Genomic DNA, 24,365 nt, shown 5'->3' on the forward strand with positions numbered 1-24,365 from the left:
AAAAAATTCTCATATCAAGGGAAAGTATTTTAGTTTTAAAGGAAAATATCTTATCTTAAATCTTTAGTTTTCAGGGAAAATATTCTATCTCAATGGAAAATACTTTAGTTTAGGGAGTTTCTCTTAACCGACATAAACCATGCGAGCTACATGGATTCCAATATTTTGTCCTCCTAAGGAAGAGACCTCACGTTGGGGAGAGGCGTCATACTCTTGCCACGGAGTATAACCTCAATTCAGTAATCACTTATCTCAGCTTCGAGCCCAATATCTTGGCCTTAGGACCAACAATCATCTCGGCCTTAGGCCCAACCTACGGTGGCTCGTAGATCCGGGGTAAGAAACCATGGTAACTTACCTAACTCGGTGCTAAATACTACTCCTTTTAGTTTATCTCACTCATCTCATGAAAATCCACTTTAGAATAATCTCATAGTTCGATAAAAACCCACTAATCAAATCTGTAATCTCATGTAGTAGAGTAGATTTCAAAACTCAATAACCATTAGGTCAAAACACTTCCCAACAATCTCAGAATACTCAAATCATGGGTGTTTATAGCACAAGAGTTCATAAAATATCAAGTCTCAAGTAGGGCTTAATAACCCATAATTCAATATCAAGTTAAAACTCATCAAAAGCATAATAGATAGCATATAGATTCATAACTCATGTAGAAATCTGGAAATTTCAGCAATTTGTCTCAAAATCTCAACATACTCATATACTTCAATATCTCAAACAATTCAACTATTAACTTCTCAAAGATTAAAATCATGGGGTATAGACCCAGCTGTAATTTCTCAAGAAAACATTAAAAAATCATGCCATTAGACTCTCAATTCAAAGGAAACATCAAAGGCTTGCAACCAATAACAATGGGTGAAAAACCCCAATTCAACTTCATGTAAAATCTCATAAATTACAGAGAATTATAGTTTAAATAAGCTTTTGGGCACAAGGGTGAAAGGATTATTCTTGTTCAAAACACCACATACCTTGAATTAGAAGCTTTGGATGAACTCTCGCTTTTGGAACTCTATTCGTACTCTTGAATGAGGGTTTTTGAAGCCCTTGACTTGGGAACCTTGAATCTTTACTCAATTTAGAAAATCTGTGGTGGACTCTGGAGATTCTTGGAAGAGGTTTTGGATACTTTAGATTCTTGTTGAGAGAACTTGATAAAAACGTCGTAGAATTCTTGTAAATGACTTCAATTTGGTGTTTGCACGATTTAAGAGGCTTGGAAAAAAAAGTTCAAAATGCCCTTTTTAACTTCTGTACAAAGCTGGAAAAATTAAACTGGGAACCCAATTTTACGGGCCACCGCGACGTGCCACTATCGCGGTATCTCACTAGAAATTGACAAATGAGAATCTGTGATGTCACCGCGATGCAGAGCCATCGCGTTGTCCCATTAGTTGAGCTTCAGCGCAACGCATCACAATCGCGCTAGGCCACTGGAAATTGACTATTGAGAAATTGGGTCCTCCGCGACTCGCCACTATCGTGCAGTTTCACTGGAATTTGACAATTGTCAAATAGACCCTCTCCGCGACGCGCCAAGCACTAAAATTATGTTGTTTTACGACTAGGACTTAAATTAGCCATAACTTCTTACCCTGGTATCGGATTTGGGCGAATCTTATATCGACGAAAAGCTTATCAAATTTCTCATGTGATAAAAAGTCAAAATTAGGGAAATTCTATATGGTTAACATGATACTCACTTAGGAAGTCTCTTCTCAATCTTTTAAGGCCCGAATTATACTTCACTTGACACGCTCTAAGGCTCAGACTACGAGGAAACTTTGTGGGGTCTTACAATATCTCCTCCTTGGAAATATTCATCCTCGAATGTCGCTAGTTAGACTAAAAACACAGGAAAAATAGAGTACACATAGCTGAAGAAATTTATTTTGCTAAACGACTCAAAATCTCTCTAAACTCTTGAATACCTCAAAAATTGCAAGAACTCATGCAAGAATAGATACATAGCTGAACTTTATATTAGAAGGGCTGAATTAAGGAAGAATAATACCTTCAAATTGATATGAACTCGCGAAAAAAAGGTGCGGGTATTTGACTCGTATGTCTGCTTCTGCCTCCCAAGTAGCGCCCACAACTGACTGGTTCCGCCACAAGACTTTGACCAAGAGAACTTCTTTGTTCTTTAGTCTATGGATCTGAAAATCTAGGATCTCAACATGAATCTCATCGAAGGAAAAACTGTTCTGAATATCAGCACTCTCTGAAGGATCTACTACAACAGAATCACCAATATGCTTTTTAAGCATGGAGACATGAAAAACAAGAAGAACAGCTGACAATTCTGAGGGAAACTCAACCTCATAAGCTACTTTACAAACAGGGCTCAAGAATCTATACGGGCCAACATAAAGGGAACTAAGCATTCCCTTTTTACCAAACCTCTTCATCCCTTTCATGGGTGAAATCTTTAAGTACACCAAATCACCCACTTCAAACTCAAGATCTCTTCTCCTCACATCAGCATATGACTTTTGACGACTCTAAGCTATCTTTAACCTCTCTCTAATCAACTTAACTTTCTCCATAGCTTCAAACACTGCATCAGGCCCAATCACGATAGATTCACCCACTTCAAACTAACCTATGGGTGATCTACATCTTCTACCATACAAGGCCTCCAATGGTGCCATCCCGATGCTAGCATGGTAACTATTGTTATAGGCGAACTCTATCAATAGCAATTGCTTATCCCAACTACCTTTGAAATCAAGAGCACACACCCTCAACATATCTTATAGGGTCTGAATGGTCCTCTCGGCTTGACCATCTGTCTGTGGATGAAAAGCGGAACTCAAAAGAACCTGGGTACCAAGACTCTGCTGAAACGCCCTTCAAAATTGAGAAGTAAATTGAGTGCCCCTATTCGAAATGATAGACGAGGAAACTCCGTGCAGCCAGACTAACTCCCGGATATACAATCTAGCATAATCCTCATCTATATAAGATGTATGCACGGGCAATAAATGCACAAACTTAGTCAGCCTGTCTACAATAACCCAAATAAAATTATGATGACGATGCGAAAGAGGCAACTCGGTAACGAAGTCCATATTCACCACCTTTCACTTCAAAGTGGGTATATCAAACTCTTGCATAACTCCACCAGGTCGTTGGTACTCTACCTTAACCTTTTGGTATGTTGCACATGTTGCTACGAAGTTGGCTATATCCTTATTCATACCATTCCACCAATAGATTTCCCGCAAGTTGCGGTACATCATGGTAGTGCCGGGATGAATAGAATACCGCGTGCCATGCGCTTTAGCCATAATCCTCTGCCTCAGATCATCAACATAAGGAACACACAATCTACCTTGCAATCTCAACACACCATCTCCCCCTTAGGAGAAAACCTCTACTTTTTGGTCATTAACTACCTCTTTCAGTCTGACCAAACTAGGATCTCTATCTTGTTTCTGCTTCACTTTTAAAACTAAAGAGGATTCGGAACTACTTTGCACTAAAGTACTCCCCTCGGCTGAATCAAGCAACCTAACACCCAATCTAGCCAAACAATGCACATCGCGAGCTAACTCTTTCTTACCTTCCTCTATATAAGCAACACTACCCCATAGACAATCTGCTAAGGGCATTCGCCACTACGTTGGCCTTACCCAGGTGATACAACACACTCATATCATAGTCTTTTAACAACTTCAACCACCTCTTCGGCCTAAAATTCAACTCCTTGTGAGTAAACACATACTGCAGGCTCTTATGATCAGTAAACACATCAACATGAACACCATATAGATAGTGTCTCTAGATTTTTAAAGAAAAGACCACAACAACTAACTCAAGATCATGGGTTGGGTAATTTTTCTCATGCGGCTTTAACTGTCTAGAGGCATAGGCTATAACCTTACCTCTTTACATTAACACACAACACAAACCAATTCTAGAGACATCATAATACACCACAAAACCATCTGTATCAACAGGCAAACTCAACACAGGGGCTAAAGTAAGTCGAGTCTTCAACTCCTGAAAACTCTTCTCACAGGAATCTGACCACTGAAACTTGACTTTTTTTAGGTCAATTGAGTCATGGAAGACGCAATAGAGGAAAAACATTCAAACAAAATGCTGGTAGTAGCCCGCTAAACCCAAAAAACTTCTAATATCAGATAAAGAGATAGGTCTAGGCCAATTTCTTACAACTTCTGTCTTTTGGGGAACAACTCTAATACATTCGGCTGAAACAACATGACCTAGAAAGGCTACAGACCTTAGCCAAAATTCACACTTACTGAATTTGGCGAACTACTAGTGACCTCTAAGAGTTTGCAAGACCATTATAAGGTGATCTGCATGACCATGCTCACTGCGAAAGTACACAAGGATGTCATCTATGAAGACAATGACAAACATATTAAGATATGGCTTGAACACTCGATTCATGAGGTCCATGAAGGTGGTTGGAACATTGGTTAGCCTGAAAGACATGACTAGAAATTCAAAGTGACCATAACGGGTTTAGAAGGTTGTCTTTGAAATATCACATTCCCTCACTTTAAGTTATTGATAGCCGGATCTAAGGTCTATCTTAGAGAAATAACTTGCACCTTGCAACTGATCAAATAGGTCATCAATTCTCGAGAGGATACTTATTTTTTACTGTGACCTTGTTAAGCTGACGATAGTCAACTCACATACGCAAAGAACCATCTTTATTTTGCACGAATAAAATAGATGCGTCCCAAGAAGAAATATTGGGCCTTATGAATTCTTTGTCTAAAAGATCTTTGAGTTGCACTTTCAACTTCTTAAGCTCAGCAGGTACCATACGGTATGGCGAAATAGAAATAGGCCAAGTATCTAGAAGAAGGTCAATCCCAAATTTTTCTCTCTATCGGGAGGTACCCTTGGGAGATCTTTTGAAAAAACATCTGGAAACTCATTAAAAATATTGACTAACTGAATAGTTGGAGCCTCGAACTTAGTGTCTTTGACTCTAACTAAGTGATAGACGGAACCCTTGGATATTAACTTTATGGCTTTGAGATGGGAGATAAAATGACTCTTGGGAGATACCAAACTCCTGGACCACTCAAAAGTTGGTTCATCAGGAAACTGAAACTTGACCACACGAGTACGACAGTCTATAGATGCATAATAAGAATAAAGCCAATCCATTCCTAGAATAAGGTCAAAATCCACCATGTCTAACTCTATCAAATCTGTAAGTATGACTCTATGAAGAACAGTAACAGGGTAATCTCTATACACTTGTTTAGCAACAACTAATGCCCTTACGGGTGTGGAGACTAGGAGAGACTCAAGAATCTTTTCGGGACTTATTTTAAAATTCACAACTACAAGTGGGGTCACATAAGAGAGACTTGACCCGGGGTCCAGCAACATATAAACATCAAAACAAAAGACGCAGAGCATACCAGTAACAACATCGGGAGAGTCCTCCTTCTCCTGAAGGGATGGTAAGGAGTAGAATCTGTTCTGACGCTGACCGCCAGCAATGCTAAATGAAGCGCCCTGGGCAGGGGTGGGATGGAGTGCAGGAGATGGTGAACTAGTAGACGGTGCCTGAGGTCAGGTATCTCTGTTCCCCTGTCTAGTATGAGGACAATCTCTAAGTCTATGACCTTCTATGGCCCTGCTTGCCACAACCAAAACAACTCTCAGATCTATGAAACACTCACCGAGATGATCCCTACCACACTTAGCCTAAGAAGGATAACGGGGCCTGTTACCAATACTGTTCTGCGACCTACACATACAAGATCTTCCCCTTGATCAGTACCACTAGCTGATGATGGTGCTGGCATAGAAGGACGCCTCTGAAACTGAGGGCAGTTCCCTCCATGGAACCTAGGTTGGCTATACTCATGCTGCTCAGATCTAGCCCTCTTGTTACCCCTCACTCTGTCTCTCTCTCTAATCTTATCTGCCTCTATCTGTTGTGCATGCATCATTAACCTAGACAGATCCATATCCCTATGCAGCATTGCAGTCCTACACTCTTATAGCACCAAACCAGAAACACCTGTCACGAACTTGCCCATACTAGCTCGAGTGTCAGAAATCAAATCAGGAGCATACTTGGCCAACTGGTTGAACTTCAAGTAGTACCCCTTAACAGTCATAGAGCGCTGCCTCAAGTTCATAAACTCCTCAATCTTTGCTTCCCTCATCTCAAGCATAAAGAACTTGTCCAAAAATGCATCTTGGAACACCTGCCAAGTCATAGGATCAGCATCCTCATCTCTACACTTCCTTCACGATACAACCTAGTCATAAGCTATCTCCTTCAACCTATAAGACGCCAACTCAACACTTTTTTCCTCAAAAACATGCATCACCTGCGTGATCTTTCTCACCTCCTCAAGGTACAACTGTGGGTCCTCACTTGCCTTGGACCCATAAAACTCAGGCGGATTCATCCATATGAAATCATGAATTCTAGCTGCGGCTACATCACCTCTCTGCTGATTAGCAACAGCGGCGAGGTTATTGGCCTGAACATTAGCGGTGACTGCTTGGGCTAACGCCTGAAAGACTGCCCAAAACTCGGCATGAGACACAGTCTCATTCAAAGGATCAACAGGTGGGGGTTGCTCATCATTGTTTCTATGGACATTCTCTCTTCGGAGAAGCATTTTTTGAAAATAGAAGAGCATGAATTATTAGATAAGAGGGACAACTGTAGGCACGATAGAATCTGAAAGAAAAAACAACTTTTTTTAAAACGTCTTGTAGCCTCTTGCTCATAGATGTGGCGCGCTACACACCGATGATCAAGACTCTACTCAACGCAGCTTGCCAGACTCCCTACGACTCTTTTAAAACCATAGGCTCTGATACCAAATTTTTAGCGACCCAAAATCACCTCTCGAGACGTCACACGGTGCTTAAGGCTATAAGTAGCCTCAAGCTAATCCTTTGAGCCTATTTCAACTAATAACACTCATTTCAAAATGAAATAATTCAAACACTACCATAGTTATATCATATGAAAGGAAATACGAAGAAAATGCTCGGTCCAAACGACCAAGCAATACCAAAAACCTTAACACAACATAATCTGATAGCTAGTCTGACAAAGCCTCTACTAATCCATGAACTAGAGTGTCGTTGAGACAGGTTCCCAATGACTCGAAATGAACTGGAAATAACAACATAGTCTCTTAAAATATGGATGTCTGAATATAAGTCCTCGAACTATGAGGACTCAGCACTGTAGGAATGTAGATAGAGGTACTTGAAAATCACTGATGAGATTGGGACTAAGCACCTGAACCTACATTATAAGATAATGTAGCACATAAACGTATATATGGATCAGCACTTCAGAATGTACTGAGTATATGGGGGTGCATGCATTTAGATAAAACAACATCAATACTCTTTAATCAAATCATGCATGTAATAAGTAACGACTCACATGGCTTGAATAAGTATAAAATACGAAGCTCATGAATCATGTAAAATGGAACATGTAACAAAATCCTGTTAGTCATTATACTTTCAGCTTTTGAAATTTGTACTCTTCTCTTATTCACATTACTCAAGGCTAAAGGAAACTTTAAGCAATACTTTCAACTCATGCATATCTCTCATGGAGAGCAAAACTTCTTCAATGCTCAAGAACTCATAACTCTTTTGAACTCAACTTCTTAGAATTCAAAATCATATAACTTTGGAACATACTTGAAGGTATTTCATTCACGTTAGGAAAATATCTCATTTCAAGCTTTAGGGAAAAATTCTCATATCAAGGGAAAGTATTTTAGTTTTAAAGGAAAATATCTTATCTTAAAGCTTTAGTTTTTAGGGTAAATATTCTATCTCAATGGAAAATACTTTAGTTTAGGGAGTTTCTCTTAACCGACATAAACCATGCGAGCTACATGGAGTCCAACATTTTGTCATCCTAAGGAAGAGACCTCACGTTGGGGAGAGGCGTCATACTCTTGCCAAGGAGTATAACCTCAATTCAGTGATCACTTATCTCGGCCTCAGGCCCAATATCTCGGCCTTAGGCCCAATAATTATCTCGGCCTTAGGCCCAACCTACAGTGGCACATAGTTTTGGGGTAAGAAACCATGGTAACTTACCTAACTCGGTGCTAAATACTACTCCCTTTAGTTTATCTCGCTCATCTCATGAAAATCCACTTTAGAATAATCTCATGGTTCAATAAGAACCCAATAATCAAATCTGTAATCTCATGTAGTAGAGTGGATTTCAAAACTCAATAACCATTAGGTCAAAACATTTCCCAACAATCTCAGAATACTCAAATCATGGGTTCTTATAGCACAAGAGTTTATAAAATATCAAGTCTCAAGTAGGGCTTAATAACCCATAATTAAATCTCACGTTAAAACTCATCAAAAGCATAATAGATAGCATATAGATTCATAACTCATGTAGAAATCTGGAAATTTCAGCAATTTGTCTCAAAATCTCAACATACTCATATACTTCAATATCTCAAACATTTCAACTATTAACTTCTCAAGGATTAAAATCATGGGGTATAGACCCACCTACAATTTCTCAAGAAAACATGTAAAAATCATGTCATTAGACTCTCAATTCAAGGGAAACATCAAAAGCTTGCAACCAATAACAATAAGTGAAAACCCCTAATTCAATTTCATGTAAAATCTCATAAATTGCAGAGAATTGTAGTTTAAATGAGCTTTTGGGCACAAGGGTGAAAGGATTACCCTCATTCAAAACCCCACATACCTTGAATTAGAATATTTGGATGAACTCTCGCTTTTGGAACTCTATTCTTACTCTTGAATTAGGGTTCTTGAAGCCCTTTGACTTGGGAACCTTGAATCTTGACTCAATTTAGAAAATCTATGGTGGATTCTTGAGATTCTTAGAAAAGGTTTTGGATACTTAGGGTTCTTGTTGAGAGAAAACTTCATATAATGCTTGTAAATGACTTCAATTTGGTCTTTGCACGGTTTAAGAGACTTGGAAAAAAAGTCCAAAATACCCCTTTTAACTTCCGTACGAAGCTGGAAAAATTAAACTGGGAACCCGATTTTATAGGTCATTGCGACACGCCACTATCGCGGTGGCTCACTGGAAATTGACAAATGGGAATCTAGGAGTCACCGCGATGCGGAGCCATCATGTTGTCCCACTGTTTGGGACCTAAAACTTTAGTGCAACATGTCACAATTGCGTTAGGCCACTGGAAATTGACTATTGAGAAATTGGGGCCCTCCGCGATGCGCCACTATCGCAGAGTTCCATTGGAATTTGACAATTGTCAAATAGACCCTCCCCGCGATGCGCCAAGCATTAAAATGAATCTGTTTTGATGACTAGGACTTACATTAGCCATAATTTCTTACCCAGGTATCAGATTTGGGCGAATCTTATATCGACAGAAAGTTTATCAAATTTCCCATGTGATAAAAGTTGAAATTAGGGAAATTCTATATGGTTAACACGATACTCACTTAGGAAGTCTCTTCTCAATCTTTTAGGGACGGAATTATATTTTACTTGACACGCTCTAAGGTTCAGACTACGAGGGAACTTTGTGGGTCTTACACTACAACTGGATATGGAAACTTAGAATTCCTAATAAGATCAAAACCTTCATGTGGCTCTTGCACCAAAACAGCCTCCCCACAAACCACACTCTTACTAAAAGAGGTCTGAACATCACCTTCTCTTGCATCATCTGCAACAGTAGCCAGGAGGACCAACACCACATCTTCTTTGAATGCAATGCTGCCAAGACTTTTTGGTATAACCTTATACAGAAGTACAAAGGAACTCTTCATTTGAATATCCTCATGTTTGACACTAATAATTGGCACACCACCTGGAAGATTCTTAGCCGTGAATTTTGACCCAAACACCGCATGGAGCACCTTGTTACCCTTCTGCCTCTGGCTTCTCTGAAAGATCAAAAATGATATGAACTTCTAAAATTCTAACTCTCAACCTTGCTTTAGTATACCTCATGCAGAAGCAGTGGAATTTCACCACCTAGGGGATTTTAATAATCACTACCCTAGGACCAGCATCACCATTAAATGTCAACCCCCCACCTCCAATCTTTATAAGCTCAACACTGATGGGTCATGTTAGGGAACCCTGGTAAGGAAGGGATATGGGGTGTCATTAGGAATAATAGAGGGGACTGAGTAGTGGGCTTCAGCAGAAGCTTCACCCATGCCACCAACAATCTCAGGGAACTCTTATCTCTCAAAGAAAGCCTCAACATGGCCATAGAACATAACTTAATGCCCTTGGATAAATGCATTGATTCTCTAGAAGTAATTAACATGTTGCACCATGGGAACTTGTCATATAACTCTATTGTTTTTTAATGCAGATCTCTCCTAGAGAAGTTGGAGAATCATCCAGTAGAGTAGCAGACTCAATGGCGAAGATGGGCTCCAAGCAAGACCTATTTAACAACCTTCATGTTTTTGTCACTCCTCCAGCTAGTATAGGAGTAGTTTTTTGGGGAAGATTTCAATGGAAAATCTTTCTCCCGCAATGTATCTAGCAATGGTAGCCTTAACCATAACTCTCATGTTTTTGTTTCTGACTAGGTTTTGTCTTGTAACTAACCTTTATTTATACTAATACAAGCGCTCTTCTTCACCAAAAAAAAAAATTAGGGGTGGACATGGTACGGTATTTTAAACTTCGATACGGTAACTTTGGTTTTTAGTATCTAAAAGAACAATACCATTACCATACCAAATTAGTTCGATATTTTTTAATTCGATTTCGATATTTTATGGTATGGTAATTCGGTAACTATACTTTATTTGATTTTGACCTACATATATTCATATAAAAAAATCTATAACTTTAAACTTCAAAACTGTCTCAATCATATCAGACTAACAACTATCTTTGTTAGTCAATTATACAAAAAAAACATTTAAATCACGATTGAGTAGTCCAAAATACAAACTCTGAACAACATTACCTAAACTTAAGCATAGTGCTCCTAAATAATAAGCTTTCCAAAAAAATTATTTCTGAATAAAAGTTACGTTTATTTTCAATTGACTAATAGATATACAAATATATTCAATAATATTAAATATAATATATATGAATTTTGCATATAATTTAAATACCTTGGTGCGGCATACGGTATTTCAGTATTTATTGCATAAATATCAAATATCGTATCAAATATCAAAATAATTTAAAATTTCTATCAAATACCATACCAAATATCATAACATCCATACCACGGTATAAAAAAAATTAATTTTGATATGGTATTCAGTATATACGATACCATGCCCACCCCTGAGGAGTCGTTGGTGTGAGGTGCAAAAGTAAATAATATTGGGATAAAAATTTTAATGCTTGTTTGGTTGAAAATATTCGAGATAATTTATTAATCCCGAGATAAGTTATCCACACATTTGGTGAGATAACAATCCCACCATTATTTATTCTTGGGGTAAGATTAGAAAAGGACATAATTATCCCCAAACACTTTGTCTCACATACTAGAAAATATTTAGCATTTTACGGCTTAATGAGACAAATGCGTCTAATTAAAAGAAATGACATAACTACTTAATAGAAGAATGAGAACACATGTAAAAAAAATTGAATGAAAAATGTATAATTGAAACACTTTATTAACAGCAGAGGTATTGAAATAAGCTAATTGCGTTATTTTTTGTCCTGTAAAATATGTTACCTTTTTAAAAAAAAAATTATCGCGATTTTTTTTATTTTACTATCACAATTCAATCCATACTATGGTCTTTACTGCATCACACTTCAAAAAAAGTTTTTATTATATTTAGTAATTATAAAAAATATAACAATGTATAATAAATGTGCTTCAAAACTATGTTGTTTATAAAAAATTTTCTTATTTATTTTCCATCAAGATGGCCGGTAAATTCCCCATCTTATTTGATAATAAATAAATTTAAAAGTTAAATGTAGTAATTGTTGTCAAATATATTTTGTTAAAAAAACATTAAAAGGAACAACAAAAAAGGCAATTCTACGTCAAACGACATCGTAAAAACTTACCAATACTCTTACCAGTATAATTTTCAATACAATTTTCATAAAAAAACTAGTTAAATAATTATTAAACTAAATAAGGTAAGGGTTATTTTTGTAAACATACAATCTATTCTTAAAAAGAAATTCATGCATATTATTTTTAATACCACAAATCAAACAATCACTAAAAAATAATATCACAATAATTAATCTCAGTACAATTAATCTCAGTATAACTAATCCCAATATAGTTTATCACAGCATAATTTGTTTCTCAGCCAAACGACCCCTAATAGTAATGTTCACACCGACAACTCCAATTCTATTTTTTTTTTTTATGTTGTGTTGTGGGGTGGGGTTTGGAGTAATTTGGCCTCTCTTTTACTCCCTTCATTTTATTTTATTTATCATAATTTGACTAAATATAATAATTAAGAAAAATCATCAATATTAACATAATTATTTTATTATAATATTTTTATAAAATAATATTTATATTTTAATTTAAAAAAAGTAATTAATATTAAAAATAAAATAAATTATTTTTTTATATGTAAAAAATAATAAAGTAAAATGAAATAGAGGGAGTATTAACTTTATGAATTTTTTAGGGAGGTCATATTTGAGCAGTTTTGAATAGTTAAAGATTATATTTATGTAATGTCAAAGTTTTGCTTTTTATGTTAAAACATCGTCATTTTTATGGAGAGAGTATTAACTTATATTTTCAATATTACAAAAAATCTCAACTCTCTAAATATATTATAAAATTTTCAACATATACACTGAATGATATATATATATATATATATATATATATCGGTTATGTTATGTATATTAATAGGGAAAGAGAGTAAAGTAATTAAAAAAATGGACAAAGTGTAATTACTTACAAAAGGGTTGGTATTTATTATTATTATTATTATTATTATTATTATTATTTATTTATTTATTTATTTTTATAGAAGCAACACTTAACTTTTTTTTTTATTAAAAAAAAAAAGCCACTAGCAGAAATCGAACCGCACAGTAGGCTGAAGGAAACGCCCAAAAAAAGCAAATAACATCACTGGGTTATCTAAGTGTCTTGTTTCATGTAGTTCAACATTAATATACATACATAAATATAAATTTTCTACCTTATATATACAACGTAATCTTTTTACCGAGAAGGTTCAGGTGAACCCCATGACAACCACGTAGGTCCGCCCTTGCATTAATTTAATAACGTTTTGATAATGCTAATTTAATACTAGCATTTTAATAATGTTAATTTAATAATGTTAATTTAATATACTACTACTATTCTTAATAACATTAATTTAATAACGTTTTATTAAAATTATAATTTTTATTATTATTAGCATAGTTTCATCTTTAATTTAATATTTAAATAAATTATATTTAGATATATTATATAGCATAAATTTGCCTTTTGTTTTATAATATATATATATATCCGTATAATTTTTTCATATGAGGCTGACTCATTTATAATAAATTTTTAATATTGCTCTTTTTCCGCACTAAAAAAATTAGATACTATTTTCATCTCTGAGCCAAAATTAATGAAAAAATAATCGTGAAAAATCATCATATTTATGCAATTTTGAATAGTTAAAGTCAAAATTATAAATTTGATGTTAAATTTAGGATTGTCCTTAAATTTTAAGCTAAATTCGCTCAGTTTTATGTATTAAACACTATTATGTAGGATTGGAGATCATATTTATATATTTTTAAATAGTTAAAAATTATATTTGTACACTATTAAAATTTAAAGTCAAAATTATAATTTAATATCAAAATTTAAGATCACTATAGCGTGAGGTTAACCCAATCAAGAAAGGGATTCCTTGTTAAATATACTCTTCCTCGTTCCATTCCCCCAACAACCGGATTTGCTTTTGAGCGAATTTTTACACGCTCCTCGTTGTCATTTGTTGGAAAAAAAAAAAAATACAGCAACACCAAATTGAAAATAAAGAATTTTCTAAACAACCAAGCAAAATGCATTTTATTGCAAACCAAACGTGCCAATACATTATAAGACTCCAACCTCCATATCCAGTAGAAGGGTCTCCCAATCATCATAATTGGCCCCTTCTTTAAACCCAAATCAGAACAACAATAATGTATGTAAACAAACTCGCACAAATTCCAGCTTCAAAATAAAAATAGCAAGCCAAACCAAACCAAACCAGAGAAAATAATGACAGAATCCCAAACTAGCCGTTAAAATCTTACATCCTAGCAGACAGAAGATGCAACGCCAGCACAAATCGGGTCGTTTTTATAGAGCAAGTACAAGACCCGGAAAAGATTTCCCGACCCGATTAGGTAAGCTACTCTCCCAAACAGAGGGACAATGCAGGGGCGGCGTTATAGACGAAATATCCGACTGGGTTTTCTTCCCAAAACAGGTCACAGTAAGTGAGGTATTGAAATACTCCCTGACTTGAGTAATTACCCCATCAGTGACAGTCCAGGCGTGAACCCAAGTAATGGATCGGGTCGGGTCACAGCCTTCGACGAGGACGATGGAGCCGAAGACGTCGATTGTCTTGGGAAGGAATTGAAAAGAAACGTGATCGGATTTAGCAGTTCCAGTAAGGATACGCATCAAAAACTGATGAGAAGGAGGACCATGGAACCACCACTCGAGGTCCGAGGCCAGGAGTTTCTGGACCTGAACGACGTCGTGTGAGCTCAAGGCTTCATATAGGGCGAGCACCACCCCTTTGTTTGTTGTTTCCTCCAGAGTTAACTCAAAGTTAGCCAGTTCAAGGAAGAAAAATGCTCTGAATACTTGGAAAGGATGAGAGAAGAAGGTAGTTAGGCAGAGGTAGGTAAGGATGAGGAAGGTGCGATGATGGGGAATTTATATATAGGGGGCGTATGAAGGGTAATTTGGAAATTATGGGTGTATAGTAGGGTGAATTTAGAAAAGTTAAAAGGGACATGCTATTTACGCGCCATTCCAGTGCTCGGGGATTACGTGATGGTTGGTAGGGCCCGACAAGATGGGGCCTACAGATGATGTTATGTGTGAAGTTTCAAGCAGACCTTTTTTGACCTTACAAAAATGCACACTCAATTGCAACTTACAATCACCATATGACACAACCAACTTTTTTAACTTGGATTCCGACCAGATAGACACCTTTGACCAGTTGGCTGGCTCTCAATCTGACGAATAAGTAATATCTTAGTAGTAATTCTCTTAGAATCAATTTTTCCCCATTATACATTGTTGTCAACTGTGAAAAACGAACAAAGTTTGAGAAAATAAATAATTCAAAATGCACTAAGCTCTATTTGTAAAAGTTTCTTAACTCCTATAAAAAAAATGAATAATCTTATATTTTTTTTGTGCAACAAAATGGAGAAAATGATCACTATGGTTCTTAATGTATTGGTTCTTAGATTATTTTTGTCATTCGTATAACCAAGTGCAACATGCAAAATAATTTGCAACTTCAACAAAACTATACGACTTGTCAATGTCTTTTGAACTCACTTGACACTTGCAAACCAATAGAACAATTGAACTGGCCAGATTGATTCAACTATCTAATCAGTCTTCAACTACAATATTAGTATCTTCTTTACTGCTCCCTAATTGGCAGCTCGATTATATAACTCGTAAATCTCCAGCAAACTCTCCTTTAACAAGGATCGTTTGGCGGTGGATAAGAATAGTGCAGAATGTGATACATTAGTAGTGTTGATATTAGTTATACTTACAATATTTATGCTGTGATTTTTCTTATGTAGTGGTTGGTTTAGTGTATTAAAACTGCATGTATAACATAACTTTTTCTAAAAAAAATATTTACAAAAATATCCACTACAGATATAGTAGAAAGGTTTTACGGGGCAATTGTATCTTTAATTATGTTAATCCATGCATTGATACCCAATGCTTACTAATATCATGGATATATATATATATATATATATATATATATATTAGTTATACATAAGTTTAATCAAACACAATGTTTGACTAATGCAAGCATTTGTTAATATACATAGGTTAAAAAAGTGTACCAAACAAAGTAGTAGTAATACACAAAATGAATGCATTTTTAACACGCTCTACAAACGAGTCCCAAATGTTTGTCCTTACCTTGAAATCGATTAAGTTGAATTTGTGTGAGGTCAAGAACAAATGTGTTAATTGAACACCAATTTTAAATTTGATTACCATAGGGTTGATTATCGATTTAGGTATATAAATGATAAGAACACGATTGACAATGATTAACAATAGAAACCAAATAAACAAGCACAAATCTAAGAAATAGGCCTTCGATGCCATTCTCCGAGAGTTAGGACCGTTCTTCTGAGAGTAACATGAAATTAGGCTAAGCAAGGAACTATTTCTTTATAAGGAAAAGCAGTATATTGCATTGATTATGAATCAGAGTTAGGTGTCCATTACAAGTGGTAAGATCAACTATTTAAAGGCTACAATAAATGGACCTAAGCTGATAAGAATGCACTATTTAGGCAATATAATACTATGATCAATGACATCACTCCGGTTGTCATGCCTACTATAGGCGCCAACTAATATCCTCGATAGAAATCAGATCGGTACAGGTGTATCAACGTATTATACCTAAAACTTTTGTTCACTTGTACTTTTTGTCTTGTATAATTCAAGGGGAAATAAGATCATTAGGCAATGTTCACCTCGAAACGTCTTCCATAACGGCCTTCCCATGATGGCATGGTCTAAGTAACCATCTCTCAAACATTCATAGATCTACTAATCCTCCAGATAATCCTTCATTCTATCAGGTGTTATTTGAAGGATCTTGCCAATATAGATAAATCTCCATTCTTCGATTGTAATATAATGTCATTGGAGACCGAGGGATGGAATGATGCTACGCCAATCCTTAACATTTCAGATGCTTTCTTGAAATTAAAATTTCTTCTCTTAAATACTTTCTTTGAAGTATTGAAAGCTCAGTAAATCATTCTTCCTGATAATGAGAGCATTCTCTTTTATTCCTAATCCGTCGCCATATGCATTATTGCACCATTTTAAGTTTTTAAAAGGATTTTCTATCCATCGTTTAATTGATTCTTCATTCTATTGACTGAGCAACTCCTTGTTAATTTTTTTTATCGTTTCCCTACCTAGTTTCACCCCCAATTCCTTCTTAGAGCCCTCAATTGATGACATTATTACAGGGTCATTCCACTTTGATAATGATTTTACAATAACTTTAATCGATGACCCCAAAATTTGACCTGTGAGTATCCTAGATTCCTTCGTGAAAAAGAACGATATTCTTATTATTAGCACATATTATGGATGGTCCGAAGTAGGAAATCACGTAGAGGCACCCCATTACTCTGAGAGGATTACTTCACTTTGATATGATTATTACTTTGTCTATGCTTATCCTTCAGCCTGGGTTTTGGGAATCCATCAAGAAGATAATTGAACCCTTTTATAAAATGCTTCGATTGAGGCTGAGCCAAACATGGCGCTGACATTTAGAGAATCATGGCTTGCCTTTAAGCTCTTTCCTTTTAAGGTGATGAAGATTTTTATATGGACCATGCCTTTCTTGTGTATTCTCTTCACTTAATGTATGGTGGTATAGTGAAGTTTGCACTCTATAAGAAAAAAAATAACTCCTCTAGAGCTTAGATGATATTTTTGACATAGATCGGATAGATTGGTTCCCTGTTGAGGCCATCAAGGGTCTATCTGAGTTGCTTTCTCCCTTTTTTTGGAACATGCGATGTGAGTATCTCTTTTTTTTCATATATCTCTTATGTTTTTCTTCATAAATCTCACACTGCTTTATCTTGATAACCCAACTTTAAAGTGGAAATTAGAAGCGATTGATTTACATCATTGGCTCAATAAGGTATATATCAGTTGCTAGATTTTAGCTACCTCGACCGCCAGTGTCCGATTGTAGATAGAAATAGCAATTAGCCAAGGGTGGCAGGCTAATAGAACTTTATTGAAGGGAAGAAAGGCTAAGGTTTACAATATAATCTGAAAAGCATAAAACTAACTAAAACAAGAGTAGGCTATATATACATAGCCAATAACCTAAAGGTCCATAAACTAAAGGCCCAATAACATATGGGCTAACATCCCCCCTCAAACTCACAATGCAACAGCAATAAGCATTGAGAGTTTGTCACACAAAAAACAAAATCGAGATGCCGACTGAGCCTTCGTAAAAAGGTCAGCAATCTGCAAAGACGATGGAACAAAAGGAAGCGATATGGTCCCGAGCTGTAAATGATGACGGGTGAAGTGACAATCAATTTCAATGTGCTTCGTACGCTCATGGAAGACAGAATTCTTTGCAATTTGTACCGCACTTTTGTTATCACAATGCAGGGGAGTAGGCATAGAAATGTGAACCCCCATATCTGCAAGAAGCCAACGTAACCAAATAATCTCACATGTAGTCACAGCCATAGCACGATACTCAGCCTCCGTGGAAGATCTAGAGACAACATCTTGTTTCTTGCTCTTCCACGAGATTAAAGAGTCTCCAAGAAACACACAAAAACCAGTGGTGGATTTACGATCATTGCGATCTCCATCCCAATCAGCATCACTATAGGCTCGCAACTCGAGAGATGACGTCGAGGGAAACAAGAGATTCTGAAACTGAGTGCCACGAAGATACCTTAGAATACGAAGTACAGCTCCCCAGTGCACAGAAGTAGGAGCAGTAACAAACTGGCTAACAACATGAACTGCATGTGCTATATCTGGACGAGTAACCGTAAGGTAAACCAAACTACCCACAATAGTCCGATAAAGACTCGGATCTGATAATGGAACACCATCACTAGGAGAGTAACGTGCATTGATTTCAAGGGGAGTATCTACAGTCCTGTTGTCAGAAAGACGCGCCCGTGTAAACAAGTCAGATATATACTTAGTCTGAGAAAGAAGATACCCTTTCTTAGACTGAGCCACCTCAATACCCAGAAAATAACGCAGCAAGCCCAAGTCCTTCATTGCAAATCGATGAGCCAAATCATGCTTCAATAACTCAATACCACTATGATCATCACCAGTAATAATCATATCATCTACATATAAGGACAATAGAATTCGCCCTGCACTTGTACATCTAACAAACAATGCTGAATCATGGTTACTCGGGACAAATCCAAGGGAAGTAATAACAGTGGAGAATTTCTCAAACCAAGCACGAGGGGCTTGTTTGAGACCATATAAAGCTTTTCGAAGCCGACAAACTTCACCTGGCTGGTGGTCAATACCTGGGGGAGGAGTCATATAAACTTCCGCGTGGAGATCACCATTCAAAAAAGCATTCTTGACATCCATCTGAAATATCTTCCACTGTCGAACGGATGCAACAGCAATCATAGTGCGAACAGTCGTCATCTTTGCTACGGGGGAAAAAGTCTCCTCATAATCCATACCATATTGTTGTGAATACCCTTTTGCCACAAGTCTTGCCTTGTATCGCTCAACAGACCCATCAGATTTTGTTTTTATCTTATACACCCATCGACAACCAATCGCATGCTTACCAGGTGGGAGAGTAACCAAATCCCATGTATGTGTATGATAAAGAGCAGCAAGTTCCTCAGCCATAGCATTCTGCCAAAGAGGATCAGACACAGCCTCTCTATACGACTCAGGTTCAAACAAATGATGTATGTTTGCAATAAAGGAAGCAAATGAGGCTGAATATGTAGAATAGTGAAAATCTGGCAGTTTGGTGGACTTACAAGGTCGAGTAGACCTCCTCAGAGGTGGTGGGTCTCCAGTCTCAACAGTCGAAGGAGCAAACTCAGGCACAGGCGAGGCTGAAGCACTATCAGGTGGCACACCAGATGGCATGGATGAATCCGGAACTGGAACCTCTATGTCAATCCCAAAGGGATCAATAAGCCGAATATCTGACTTTGTCACATCATGGGTTTTAGCTGGAATGGAATAAAAAGGAATATGTTCCAAAAAAGTGACATGTCGTGAAACATATAATTTCTGACTTACAGGATCATAGCAACGATATCCTTTTTGTCCAATACCATACCCCAAAAACACACATATAGCTGATTTTGACCCTAACTTATTTCGTTCAACATGAGGACGAAGAACAAAGCAAGTACATCCAAAAACTCGTAATGCAGAATAATTCGGCGGGTGACCATATAGTTTCTCAAACGGAGACATCCCTGAAGTCAATGCAGTAGGAATACGATTAATCACATATACAGCAGTTAGAACTGCTTCTCCCCAAAAAATACTAGGAACCTCTGCAGACAAAAGTAAAGAGCGTGCTGTCTCAACAATATGACGATGTTTTCTTTCTGCCAGACCGTTCTGCTCAGGAGTGTCGGTACAAGATGACTGGTGTATGGTACCATCAGAGGCAAGTAACTGAGTGAAGTCATTAGAGGTATATTCACCCCCTAAGTCACACCTGAAACACTTTATCACAGCCGAATGTTGTGTTTTAACAAGGGCTCTAAAGTTGTTGTAAATGCCAAAGAAATCAGATCTGCGTTTCATAAGATACACCCAGGTATAACGAGTATAGTCATCTATAAACGAAACATAATAGGTCGATCCACCCTTAGTGGATACTGGCGCTGGTCCCCATACATCAGAATGAATAATATCAAAAGGAGCAACAGAATAAGACACACTTTTATTAAACGGTAAGGCAGAAAATTTTGCCAGTTTACAACCACTACAATCTGAAATATCACTAGTGTTCACATGACCCAAAGCACCACTAGAGACCAAAAAACGTAAACGTGAAACTGACACATGTCCTAATCTGGAATGCCAAAGATAAAACTGAGAAGACAAAGGACTCAAACGAAAAGAAGATAAATCTATGCTAGAGGCAGCAACTACAGACACTTTGAGATTCTCCAAGACATAGAGTTCCCCCAACCTACGGCCGGTCCCAATCACCCTCTGAGTGTGTTGGTCCTGTATAACACAAACAGAATCAGAAAAAAACACCCAATTACCAGCCTTACACAACTGACTGACCGAAACAAGATTTAAAGCAAGTTTGGGAATGTAATAAACATCAGAGAGGACAATGTGAGGGGTAGTAACAGAACCAACACCCTCGACTGACATAGGTACAGCACTCGCGAACATAACAGAGATTGGTGAAATGGGTGACAAAGAACCAAACGATGACAAATGAGGGGACATGTGATGAGACGCACCAGAATCCAATATCCACAAGGAGGAAGGAATACCTGAGGTACTAGAAGAAACTGAACCCGAATGAGACATAGATGCTGACATGGCCGTAGGATTAGAAACGAAGAACTGTCTGAACTATTCGAAAACCTGGGGATCCAACGCAGAAGGTGGCATAGTGCTAACAGACTCAACATCTACAGATGGTGCAGCAGCAGCGAACTGTGGAGGACGAGATGACCACGGAGGAGCACCAGATGGGCGTGACGGATACTTTTGCTGCCCATATTTCTGTTGCTGCCCAGATTGAGGCTGTTTGACCTTGTTAAGTAACAACGGACACTGAGCCTTCCAATGATTTTTCTGTTTGCAGAATGCACACTCATCAAATGCAACTTTAGGAGATTGTCGAGTCTGAGTATGTGGTGGCCTAGACTGATCAGTTGAAGCAGCAAACACGACAGGAGTAGTAGTTACTTTAGACCCTTTATCCACTTGAGACTTGATACGAGTCTCCTCTGTAATCAGTTCATGAACCACAGAATCAACAGTAGGGAGGGGAGATCGATGAAGGATTGTTCCACGTAGGCCCTCAAAGTCAGAACGTAGTGCCATCAAAAACTGAACCAAGCGTTGCTCTTCCCGTCTAGCAATGTACGGCCCAAAACCTTTTAACTCTGCAGATTCAGTAAGTGCCAATTGATCCCACAAATCCGACATGGCAGCATAAAAATCTTGAATACTGAGATCATGCTGTTGAAGAGCACGGATATCATACTCCAACTGGTACTGCTTAGCAAAATTAGACTGAGTGTACAGTCTTTCCAAATGATCCCAGACCTCCTTTGCTGAGTCATACTTAGCCAATTGCATACCAATTGACTGAGTTACAGAATTGTTGATCCAAGTGATAATCTTGGAGTTATTAGTTTCCCATAAGTCCACCAACAAATCAAAATTTTCAGTTTTATCATCGATAGGTCTTGGTTTTACTCCAGTGATATAACCCCACATATTCTTCCCACGAAGAAAATTCTTCATGACATAACTCCAATATGCATAGTTCTTACCATCTAATTGAGTACTAATGGACTGGAGAGAATCATCCTTTCCAGTCATTGTAAACACAGCAACACACAAACAATTCAAAAAAACAAAAAGATGCAAAACCCTAGGTTGAACAATTCCGAACGAACAACAATGGCAGCAAGCAAAAGAACGAAAGACGAACAATACCAGACAGCAAACGAAGACAGCAACGAATCAATCCAACCAAAAAACCCAACGAAAATAGCAAACGAATACAGCAGCACCTCAAAAAAATTTGGGGCTCCGCCCCGAACCCCGGACGGGGGCGCGCTGCCCCCCGTACCCCCCAGCGAACTCACCGCGGAGTTCGATCCGCGCAGTAGGTGTCTGCTACAAAATCTTCAACCAACAAATCAAAGGACATGGATCGAACTAACTTTGATACCATGTTAATAGAACTTTATTGAAGGGAAGAAAGGCTAAGGTTTACAATATAATCTGAAAAGCATAAAACTAACTAAAACAAGAGTAGGCTATATATACATAGCCAATAACCTAAAAGTCCATAAACTAAAGGCCCAATAACATATGGGCTAACAATGTTATCTTCATTTTGTTGGGTTGACAAAAGGGTCCGTTATTCTTTCATTACAAGCAGCCTACCTAGTATTGGTTAGCCATAACACTTTCGAGCATCCCCTTGATTAGTTCTCCCACCACGCGGGGTTGATAACTTTTTGTAGCTTCCAACATTGTAGTTAATGGCTCGAATAAGGAAAACTCAAATAACAATGTTTTTTGTGAAGGAAGTCAGGTCTCAAGAATTCCTATGTCTGTTATACCAAAAAATTATAGGTTATTCCAAGAAATAGATATTTTTATTTAAGTTGATTCTTGCTCCCGCTCCTCCTAATTTCTTACTGGGGTTTATTTTGAGAATTCAAACTTGAGGATTTCTCGAACGAGCTCAACTGGTTCAAGACCCTTGAGGATTTTTTCTCTAGTGTAGAAAGTGATTTATTGTATTACGTTACTTGAGACCTTTAAAATTCCCATCTTTGACAACCTTAAGTTAATGAATCTTCTCACGATCATCCAGGCTTTAGAAACTTTTCTAGCTCTAATATTTGATCCTTCCTAATGGAATAAAGATTTCCTGAGAACCAATGAGAGGTTAATTTACTATCGAGGTCGACGAAGGATGGCCAATTACATGGGTCCTATGACCTCGGAGATCATCCGAAAGAGGATGGTATAGTTGTTATCAAATTTCTCTGAAATGATAGCACTCACACATGTACTAAGGTACAAAGCTTAGATTATCCCAACTTTCTTTATTATTTATTTTTAAAATCCTTAATGTTTCTCTATTTTTCTTGTTTAGGCTCATATGTTGATTGTGGAGGACCTTCAACATATTTGGGGGAGAAAAAGAATTTTCATCAAAGGTCGCTGCCTTCAGGAAAAGCTATCTATGGCAGGGATCCCATTAGTTTCTGTTGATTCCCTTGCCTTTTATGTTTTTGAGATAAAGGTTTTAGAGACTGATTTGTCCTTGAGTGAGGATGATACAGACGTCTACAACTAAGATACTTATTATCTACACAATAAAGCATCATTTTACAGGAAGCTAAAGCTAAAAATCTCACAGGTAGGCACATTGAGGCCCTTATTCGAGATGAGTCTATTCTTGATAAGAAGATTCATCATATGAACATACGTCCTCCTAAGGGCTCCGACTCTACCTCTCCTTCAGAAGTGTCGGTAAAGAGTTAACTTGGAAAAAGTTCCTAGTGTTCAATCAGCAAGACTCCAAAACCCTGACTAAGTAATAGTAGGAGGTTTCAACTTAGATGAATGGATCATTGAGTCCCAACACCTGCTGATCTTGTTAACCCATCAGCTTTTTATGTCGATGATATCCTGGACTTGAATGACTCAGTGGTAGTCGGGAGAATAATGTTAGCGAGTAAGTTGTTTCAAGGCTCTTAGACCTTGTAATATTATGTACAACTTTTTCTTTTGCACCTAGTGTACCATCGAGGGAATGCTGATAAACTCCTGGGTGCGATCCTTTGTAATTTT

The 24,365-nt window shown here is 37.3% G+C and overlaps 1 protein-coding gene across 1 annotated transcript; it reads right to left on the reverse strand.

Moving 5' to 3' along the window:
* Positions 1–14,038: 14,038 nt before the first annotated feature.
* LOC107874307 (wound-induced protein 1) lies at positions 14,039–14,900 on the reverse strand. Its single transcript, XM_016721131.2, has one exon. It carries the CDS (start codon positions 14,670–14,672, stop codon positions 14,343–14,345), a length of 330 nt encoding a protein of 109 aa, XP_016576617.2. The 5' UTR covers positions 14,673–14,900; the 3' UTR covers positions 14,039–14,342.
* Between the last annotated feature and the right edge of the window lie 9,465 nt (positions 14,901–24,365).

This window comes from Capsicum annuum, chromosome 6 (genome assembly GCF_002878395.1).
Source record: "Capsicum annuum cultivar UCD-10X-F1 chromosome 6, UCD10Xv1.1, whole genome shotgun sequence".
Taxonomy (NCBI): Eukaryota; Viridiplantae; Streptophyta; class Magnoliopsida; order Solanales; family Solanaceae; genus Capsicum; species Capsicum annuum.

Bases quoted from the DNA above. Each gene is read 5' to 3' on its own strand.
- LOC107874307 (XM_016721131.2), bottom strand. From the start codon at position 14,672: ATGCGTATCCTTACTGGAACTGCTAAATCCGATCACGTTTCTTTTCAA.